Genomic DNA, 10,161 nt, shown 5'->3' with positions numbered 1-10,161 from the left:
GGTCATCTCGATAAGAACAAGATTTTGTAGAGACATGAGAGAGCCCGTGGAGTTCTCAAGTTGAGCAAATTTAAAGCAATTCCTCAGGTCAAGGAGAGACAAAGATTCTAGATGGCCTATGGAGTCTCATAGTTGAACAAGTTTGTAGCAATTCTTTAGGTCAAGAGTCTCGAGCTCCTTTAAAAAACCAATGAATTTATGTAGTTCTTCAATTCCTGTCAAAAATATGTCCCGAGCTTAGCGACACAAAAGAGTTCAAGGATTCTAGAAATAGAGCAAGTGGTCTACACCACGAGCCACGTAGAGTCTTGAGCTCCTTCAAAGAAATGGATTCATGTATTCTTGAGTTCCTATCCAAAGTAGGTCCAGCTGAGTTAATGACACAAGGGAGATTGTGGAATCTAGAAGCCGAGCAAGTCGTCTACACCACAAGGCATGGAGAGTCTCGAGCTCCTTTAAAGAACCTGTGAATCCAATAACTCTTCTATCCATATGTGAGAGAGGTCCAGCTAAGTTAACAACACAAGTAAGCCCATGGAATTAGATAATTCTTCAATCCCTCAATAACATAAGCTGAGCTAAGTTAACAACTCGCATCCTTGAATATCAAACTTTTGAAAGATGAGAATTTCTCTAGGTTGTGAATGTCATGGAGCTTCTCACAATGGCTGATGTTCAACTACATCAGCGTTTTCAAGCATGATATATATTATGAATATAAACAAGCGAATCAGATAAAATTAGTCAGCAGGAAGGAAAGGAAATCGAACACTAGATTAACATGATTTGGTCTGAATAGTGGAACCTTCGTCCGCGAAGAGAACAACCGGAATTCCACTATAAAAACAAGCAATACAATGGAGATTACAATCACTCAAGCACTTAAACATTCTCTCAGTGTTTTCTAGCTTCTAATTACATCCAATAACTCACATAATATTTAGCCCCTCAAGCCTCGCTCAAGGAATTGAATAAATTCTACTCATAATGATTTAGCTTGCTAAATCTCTCGGGTGTAATTACAACGAGAAAATCTCACACGGCTTCTTTCTTCAACCTCTTCCTTGCTTGTCGTTTGCGGTCCTAATAGGAGAAACAAGACAAAAATATGAACTCATTGAATGGCAGAACAGGCGCCCAAAATCAGCATCGACGTCCACCAAATTTAGGTGCCTGTATGCACATGCATGTGCATGCATTAATAAGGGGAAGAAAAACTACAGCCATTCTTGCACAATGCACTTCCTTCCTCTCTCTCTCTCTCTCTTCAATTATTAACAAAGACAAAAGAAGGGAAGGGGAGAAAGCAATGTAGATGGAGCAAAAGTCAAGACAATTAATAAACAAATGAAGAAAAGATGTTCTTCATTTAATGCTGCACGTTGACGCATGAGAAGAATTTCTAAAGCTAGACAATTCTTTCGTCTACTCAGAACACGCATCGTTTCTCGTTAAATGCTCCACGGACATGCTCCCTCATTTGGAAATTCTTTATGATGTTGCAGTTGTAACCAAGGACAATTCTGATGGAGTCTATTGTATTTTTTCTATCACTGATAATTCGTTATTTGCTGGACAGATAATAGATTATGATTGTTCATTTCACATTACACCAAATTATCATGGGCAGTGGTAAAGTCCATAGTCATCCACTACTTGCCCTCACGAAAAACAGTCAACACCTCAGGGGGAGTCTGCACCTAGGAAAGATAAGAAGGATGCACCTAATATACTACAATGGAATTTAATTAACGTCAAAGTATGCAACATTTTATCAGAATTTAATCTACAATAAAGTGAAATAACCAAAATATTCAATGGTGGAATTTAATCAATGTGATGATAGAGTATAGAATATGTTGTTGAGATAAGAAACACTTGTGCAAAAGCAGAATTCCTCTCACCTTACCTCACTCTCCCAACTCCAACAGTTTCAACAAGGCTGGAATCCACCATGTAACTCTTGAGCTTTTATAGCTTGTGTAGAGTGCTACGTCTACACAAATCTTCAGGAGTTACTTCTACACTCTCATATCATTATTGTTAAGAAAATCCTCCTTATGGTTTTGAAGATGAGAAAATAATTAAATGCTACTAATGCATGTATTGGTTGTGCAAAACTAGCTCGTAGCTGCTCAAGTCAATATGCAAATGAAGTCTCCATAGGATTGTCTAAAAGCTTATAGTGCTCTGCCTCTACTAAGGGAGAACAAGGTATTGGATGTATAAGATGTCTAAAAGTTTATGGACCTGTGCAGAAGGTGAATAAGCCATAGAGCGAGGAGTTCGTAAAGGCTTGGATGGATCGTAAAAGATGAGGAACTGTGTATGACTAGAGATATTAGTATGCTTGAAAGGATCAGAGCGTAGAAGGTGACCAGTTGGTTTTAGCATGAAGTGTGAAAGGATTAGAAGAACCGCAAGCGAAAGCGGCTTCTGCTATGGACGAGGTGGAAGACGCGTGACATGCTTCTATGTTCTTCGATATAAAGACCCAGACCTTCTTTCAAGTTTATCTGAATTCAAATTGACCTGTAACATCAAGACACGAACTCTAAAGTCCACTGAAAGCACACGAGAGTGTCAGGACACCCTTTTGTACTTTTGTGAGTTCATATCAAAGAGTGACAGCCTACAGAAACAGAAGTCTATGCTTCATGAGATCTTTTGCTTTGCCCATTGTTGGAGAACCTCCCCATGACTAGGTGAACAACTGATTAGAGCCAGAATTGCCAGTACACTTGAAAGGACCATAGGACTCATGGCGAGAAAATATTGGCTGGGTTTTACCCTCCACGTAGACGGTGGGTAAGATCACTCAGCGATCGACACGTGGCGCCACGTAAGCGAGGGCATCAGGCATTCAAAATTTGCGCGCGCCGCTCCTTGGCCCACCACACTGACGCTCTCTCTCCTCTGCTCTCCTCTGCGACATGTCCACTCGTCCTCTCTCTCCTCTCTCTTTCCCCGTTCTCCCCGTTCTCCGTTCCGTTTTGCGAGAGATCAAAATCGCAAGGCTTCTCTCCGAATGCTCTTCCCCTCCTTTGCGATCTCTCCTTCGCTGGTTGCCCGCGACGCCGACGCCCCTCTGCCGGTTGCCTCCGTCACCCCCAACTCCGATGCCGACGCCGACGCAGCCTCCGCCTCCGCCCCTGAACCCGACTTCGACGCCGACGCCCCTCAAGCGGGTTGCCTCCGTCGCCCCCGACTCCGACGCCAACGCCGACGCCTCCGCCCCTCCACCTCTGCCTCCGCCCCCGACGCCGTCGCCGACGCCCTTTCGCCTCCCTCTCGCGACCTCTGCTCTGCTCTCTCCCTCTTTCCGCGGAGCGCCCTTGCTGGCAACCCCGACGCCGACGAACTCCTACTCGCGTTTTGGCCTCCCTCTCCGCGAATGAATGTCGCTCTCTCTCTTTCCTCCGCGACCGCCCCCTGCTCCTGAACGCGGACGCCGTCGCCTCCCGCCGTCACCTTCCCAAGCCCCACCGATAGGCACCCCATTGGCGACTCCCGTACGTCCGGAGGTTCGTTTTTTCTTTTTCTTTTGGATTCCACTCAGTAGAATTCATGTTAAGGTTTATAGTCGGATAAGGATGGAGCACATTTGCATTAGGATTCCACTCAGTAGAATTCAGAGAAAGATTCAGAAGAAGGAAGCAGTAGACCTTGTTTTTATTCAATAAGCAAATCTGTTGGTTTTCTGGACAAAGAACTTGCTGCTAGTGGGTTTACTAGAAAAGAGCAAGATGATATGGACAAGGTATAGTGATTCACGATGATTTGCAAATCGTTAACATTGTGTTGTCCAACTGCTTAATTCGGTGTTAGACCTAGTGGCTGACCATAATTGATTATTCTGGTTCATGCTTGGACCACTTAGGAGTGTGCCTATTTAGTCTCATTCCTTCCATGGATTTTACTCTTTGTCATTCTTGGCTTCTGTCAGCTCCTTTTCTCACGATCATCTTCATTCTCTTGCATCTGAAAGCCAAAATAATATCTCGCCAATTGCCTGCATTGTGGCTCCTGGCTTTGCATGTTTGGTCCTTGATTGGAAGTGGAAGTGGAAGTACTTTGGTAGTATTTTAATTTTTGTTTTCTGTTTTCTTGGAAACGTGTGAATGAAAATGAAAATTCTCTAACGGGATGAAAAATGGGAGTATATGCTTGTATTCCATCAAAGCTGTAAAATAGAATTTTCTTTTTCCTTCCAAAGATCTGTGCTTTTGTTAGAATGAATAAATACTGGATACACCAAAATGTCATTTTCAGCTTTGAACTCTTTTTTCATTCATAACATGCTTTCCATTGTCGAAGATGGAGAAACTGGAACTTTTTCTAGGTTGCTTAGTGTTGCTGGTTAACCATGTTCTATGTGAGCTCAAGAACGTGTCAAGTGGAATTCAGGGAAAATGAACCTTTTGTGCCGTTTCTCTACATCAACAAGGCTCTCAGTTAATTCTGTCATGCAGCATGGCACTTTGGATAAGAAAACTCTAGAATGGGTTGTCGGGAGACTGTTCTATGCAAATGATGCTTATATTGCAGACTTGTACAGAAATCTGTAGATTGCATTGTGGGGTGAAATTTTGAAGGAGCTAATTGGAGCCTTCGAAAATGCGAGTTTTTTTATTTATGAGGTGAGAAAGAAGCGGAAATGCGATATTTTTGGTGAGAACTGTGATGGGGGCTATTTTAGTATTCTCTCGGAGCGTTCTCGTCATGCTTCGATGAATTTCTTGGTGGTAGTTTTAGGTGAGTCAGGGAATGGCATCTGTTGCTGCTAGGGTTAGAAATGACACTTCTGATGTTTAAGTTTATAGATACATCTGCAGCAGGTATTGCTTTATCTCTTGTACGTGCATCTGCGGCAGCACCTCATCAGTGCCGCCTTGCAAAGGTAATCCTTGTCAAATATTCAAGTCATAGTTATGCATGCACCAGCGCGTGGCCTGCACAAGGGCTGTCTATCTGACACTGCATTCTTCTCTTCTTGTATATTACTAGGAAATGACGTGATTGATGAGGATGTAGATATAGTTGGCGGGAATGACGCTCCAGTTTCATGCTTCCCTCCAGTAGAGATAGAGAAAGATGCGGTGCATAGAAACAGTAAATGCAGTAGTTCCAGTAGCTCCAGTACTGAATCGGGGTCCTCATCAAGTGGTTTGCGCCTCTGCAGATCTTTTTCTACTTTCTTTTTTCATAAAGTTATACTTTCTCTTTTGGAAGTTGTATTGTCTAACTGTATGGAGCACATCTCTTTCTATAATTACCAATACACAAATGCTAGGGACATCTTCTGCTTTTCTAGTCCGCATCATAATCTGATTTTGTATATTTTCAATTTTTTATTTGTGAAGTTCATACTTCTGAGGGCACTTTATTTTGAACTTGGTCGTTGAATGCACCAAGTCCTTAAGTGCTGATCACTCTTCTTAGTATTTGCATATGAAGTGTTTAAAGTTCTTAAGTCATCTGCTTTGTTTGATTGCCTTTGTTATCAATTGTTCAGAATAGTAGAATAGAATAAGAAAATTCCCAGGTTCTTTGTGTCAGCTTCGCCTGTTGCCTGTCATGATCTCTCTCCAGGGTTCATTTGATGTCCTTCAAGAAGGAGCCACAAGTGCTGCTATGGGGAGTTTTAGTTTTCAATATAATGGCGGAAGGACTCTTCATTTTGGTTATATGCACGCAAATTTGCCTGTAGAGTGGTCAAAATTGGGGGATCTGGGCAAGATCTGCATTATATTTCTGATTTTTTTTTCTGTAGTACCTATTTCTAGGACAATAAACATTTTTCTGTAAAAAATTGTATGAAAAAGAGAAATATGAGAACTGGTTTTTTGCACCACTTATTCAGAAGATGTGCACATCATATCTCATGGTGTACACCTTTTTTAAGTTCATCTCATGTTTGCTGAAGGGTCTGGGTGATGATGTTCTATGTAGTAATTTAAAACTGCCAAATTTATTATTAGTTTTAAACTGGATTTTAAATTTGGTTTATCAGTTCTTAAGATTAACTTTACCTGGCAAGTCCCCTCAAATTTGCACATGATGTTTTTTTAAAGTAGTTTCATACAAGGTTTGCAAGTAGACATGCATGTAGAATGGTATATGTGCTGGTGTATGCTTAACCATCTAATTTTTTGAAGAAATGGGGAGTGGATCTCTTTGCATGTTTTTCATCATTAGTAGTGGGTCAGAGTCATGCTTTGACTCAAGTATAACTTTGTCAAATCGTCTCTCAATGTGTAGTGGCAATGCTTTGTCTGTCAATGTGTAGCAGCAGTGCTTAAGACTGTGTAGTTGGTACAGCTATTAGCCTGGGCATTGTTTCGTCATCATTAGCCATTTCTAGGGTAGATGGGCATACATGGATTTGGAACTAGCCTTTGTTATAAGCCTGTAAGCTTTTGATGTTTAATACAATGTTCTTGAATTGCAGAACATTATGACTTTTCTTGATTGAGCTCTCATATCTTTGCACTTGTGCCTGTTTCCTACTCGTCAGATGCAGACTCAGCTAGTTCATCCGCTAGTGAATTAGATCCTGCTAAGGTTTCTGGACCTGTCAAGGTGGCGAAGGTAGATATGCCAAGCTTAGGTGCTGTTGTCATGTTGCATGACTGAGGTTCTGGTTCGTATGTTGTCAGCTAACTTTATGCAAATTATTTCTCTTACTTCAGGAAGGCATGGCTAATGGAGTAAGTGATGACCAAAAGAGTACTTTTCATGACTTAGATACTGGTAAATTTAAGTTCAGATTGCATTTTGGTTAAAAGGTGATTCACTTTGTGCATCCATCTGGACTGATGAATTAATAACTGACCTTGTGTTACTTCTAGCATCTGTTGATGGGATGGATCAAGTTGTGCAAAATTCTCAGCCCAATTCACTTCCCTTAGAAGCTGATGTTCAGGGAGAGGGTAAGCATGATCATCATAAAGATAATTGTATGCTGTACCTTATGGGGGCGTGATCTCACGCATGATGCTGTAACATTATAGAGGAGAGTACTCCACCTGAGAGGCAAGTCTCCCCTGAGAAGCGTTATCGTGCAGCACTTTTGAGGAACCGATTTGCTGAGACTATATTTAAAGCTCGAGAAAAGGCTCTTGAGAAGGTTGAACACAGTGCTTGATGCATCTTTTCTGTGTCTACTTGTCTAGATACTTGATATTTATATTTCTGGTTTTTCCCATCTTAGGTTGAGAAGCAGGATCCTGAGAAGTTACGAATAGAGAGAGAGGAACTCGAGAGGCGGGCAAAAGAAGGTCTCTTTTATTATATACCATCATCGTCATTCAACCCAAAAAAAAGAAAAAAGCTCTTTTAATCAGAAAAGGCTAAAATTCAAGCTGAGGCAAAGGCAGCAGAAGAGGCTAGAAAAAAAGCTGAAGCTGAAGCTGCAGCTGAAGCCAAGAGGCAGAGGGAGCTGGAGAGGGAACTTGCTCGTCAAGCATTGCAAAAGGTGAGTGCACACTTTGCAGTTTCCTGGACAAGGTTTTAAAAGGTACTTATCTGACAAGTCTTGGTTTCTGCAGATGGAAAAGACAGTTGATATCAATGAGAACAGTCAGTTTATGGAGGACTTGGAGATGCTTCGGGTTCCTCATGGTGAGGAATTACCAAACTTCTTGGAGGAGGCAAAGAGCCCAGACTGTTCAGAAGACCATCTGGGTAGTTTCAAACTCCAGAATTGTAGCAATCCTTTAGAACAGCTTGGCTTGTACATGAAGGTTGATGACGAAGATGAGGATGAGGAGAGTGAGCCGCCCAAAAGTCATCCGGTTCTGCCGCCGCCAAATGACGTAGAGGACGGGGAAATTGATTGATGAGAGAATCTTTTTTCCCATATTCTGACACTAGGAACTTAAATCCTTTTAAGAGGGACTGGAAAGGAGTTCCTTTAGGAGGAATGAGACAACTGGGGGAAATCTCCTTCCTTCTTAGGTGACCGCCTAAATTGGAAGTGCCCAATGGATTGGGGGGAACATACTGCTCCAGCCTTTCTCAAAGAGGGTTGGGAACTTCCTTCTTTTGCTTTGAACATTTGGCGACTGAGGTTGGTGTTATCTTATCTGTGGATGGTCAGCGACGCAAAATGTGGATTTGGAAGGGAGCGTGTACATATAGATATTTGGAGATATTGATTCCGATTCATTGAAATGGAGCACAAGCGAAAGCAGTAGGCTTTTCTGATGGACGCCGAGGATAGACTGTTATAAAGAAGGGCAAAAGAAAGACGGGAGGATAAGTTAGAGAGAAGAGGCAGTCTTTCCTTGTATAAAGGCTCCGGTTCTGTTTGCACGGCGTAAGTGGAAAGATCAAATTGTTTTCTTGCTCTGCCACACACAGAAATAAAAAAGAGAAAGAAAGGAAAAAGCAAAAATTCATTCTTTTCCTTTGTTTGTGTATGTTCCGATCATTCCTTCATTCAATCTGCTTTTTCAGATGAACTATATATGTCCAAGCATGATGCACTGATTCTTTTCATCTGATTTTTTTATTCAAACTGCCTTTTAGATGAGGCAATACCTTTTTGAATGACTTTTCCAATGAAAATTCGCAAGTGTCATCAGTGTTTTCAATAAATTATCAGTGTTTTCAATAAATTACAACCTTACGATTCGTGACGTCCTTCAAATGGTAGTAAGTTTTCACGACTTCTTTGTATTTTCGTAAATTTTGAGATCGTAACTTTCCTAAGAAGTTTGGCTTTTTCATCCTTCCCATTTATGGTAAATGATATAATTTATCAAATCCTTCCAACGTACTTTACAAAGATAGGGGTGTTTCTTTATGGAACTCTCAAACTTTTCTTCATGCTTCTTGTCCTTGCTTAGCAAAGGCTAGAATGCTCCGTACACAACGGCTTTTAACTCGAGCTTTGGTCAAAAATAGGAAAGATAACATGCGTTCCGCTGTACAGACTTTCCACTATCCAACAATGGCTACATTAGTCCTCAAACATACCCGCATCTGATATTCTAGAAGATTCAGTCCCATTAACAAGAGGCTGGTTCTCAAAACTAATGCTCGGGTCGCCAAGGATGCTGTAATCAAAATCCTCGTCATCGTCGTCCTCATCGTCTTTATTGCTATCTTGATCCTCGAAATCTTTTTGCATCACTCCTTTGATGCGGCTTCTCTCTGCATCTTTTGCTTGATGGCATCTTCATAAGACATTTCATACCACACGACACCCTTGCCAACCATGGATTTGTTGTGGGCGTCCGTCATCCTCTGTTGCTTGCTTTTCTCTGAGTTCTCCGGTTCGCCCCAATAGTCATATCTATATAAAGGGTTTGAAGGATCGTATTGATCCTTGCCAAAGTAACCGCTGTCTACATATCTCCCTGGCTCTTCCAATGGCAGGCCCAGGGCTTGTCGGCTGTAAAATAACGAGCCTTGTTCAGCTAACATTATCAGACAGCATATTTTGAGTATCTTAATTCCAGGAACAAAGTTCTCTGGCATTTATAGAGAGAATGAAAGAAAAGATTCTCCGCTGATTTGGTAACAAAACATTCTCAGCACTCCAAAAGGACAGGAACTAACAGCTTTCAGAAAAACTTGCTTTCTAAACATACTATATAAAGGATATCATCACAGCCATTCCCTTGTAATGTTTGCAAGAATTTCGACCAGCTAGACAATCCTATTCTCAGTGAAGGATATTAGCATGCATTGTATACAGTAAGATGCAGTAAGATGCCCACAAGAAAATTATAAGTCACACGTATGAAAGTAAAGGCTATCAATAGGTAGATAGTGACCAAAATCATTTTGCTTCATTTGACAAAATTTGAATGAACTAAGTTTTCCTTTCACAAAAGCAAACATTAGTCCCTTTCATGGACCGTTTTTATTTCTTTCCCTTTTCTAATTGCAAACTGCAATATTGAACCATTTTGTCAGTGCAACTGATTTCTTTTTCCTTTACCCTTTTATGACAAATAGTAAAGCCCAAAGCGAAGTGGCACATTGTAGGAATAAGAGTACCAAACATGTGCTAAATTCTGTCATTCCTGGAAATCTGTCAATGGCAACATACATGGCACGTGGAATCTTTCACATATTACGTGTGATATAAAGGAAAAAAAAAAATAGATTGGGTGATTGCATCCTTTTATGGTTAGTTTTGTTTCCCAA

General features: G+C 41.1%; 1 protein-coding gene across 1 annotated transcript; it reads left to right on the top strand.

Moving 5' to 3' along the window:
* Positions 1-4,691: 4,691 nt before the first annotated feature.
* Positions 4,692-8,502, top strand: LOC104428401 (transcription factor GTE10-like). The gene is made up of 9 exons (XM_039308403.1): positions 4,692-4,900; positions 5,008-5,166; positions 6,518-6,591; positions 6,693-6,753; positions 6,852-6,932; positions 7,014-7,129; positions 7,214-7,280; positions 7,347-7,477; positions 7,551-8,502. The coding sequence occupies exons 4-9, from the start codon at positions 6,699-6,701 to the stop codon at positions 7,839-7,841; spliced, it is 741 nt and encodes a 246-aa protein (XP_039164337.1). The 5' UTR covers positions 4,692-4,900; positions 5,008-5,166; positions 6,518-6,591; positions 6,693-6,698; the 3' UTR covers positions 7,842-8,502.
* The last annotated feature ends 1,659 nt before the right edge of the window (positions 8,503-10,161 follow it).

This window comes from Eucalyptus grandis, chromosome 3 (assembly GCF_016545825.1).
Source record: "Eucalyptus grandis isolate ANBG69807.140 chromosome 3, ASM1654582v1, whole genome shotgun sequence".
NCBI lineage: Eukaryota > Viridiplantae > Streptophyta > Magnoliopsida > Myrtales > Myrtaceae > Eucalyptus > Eucalyptus grandis.
The sequence above is the reverse complement of the archived record's forward strand: the minus strand, read 5'-3'. Positions and strand labels throughout refer to the sequence as shown.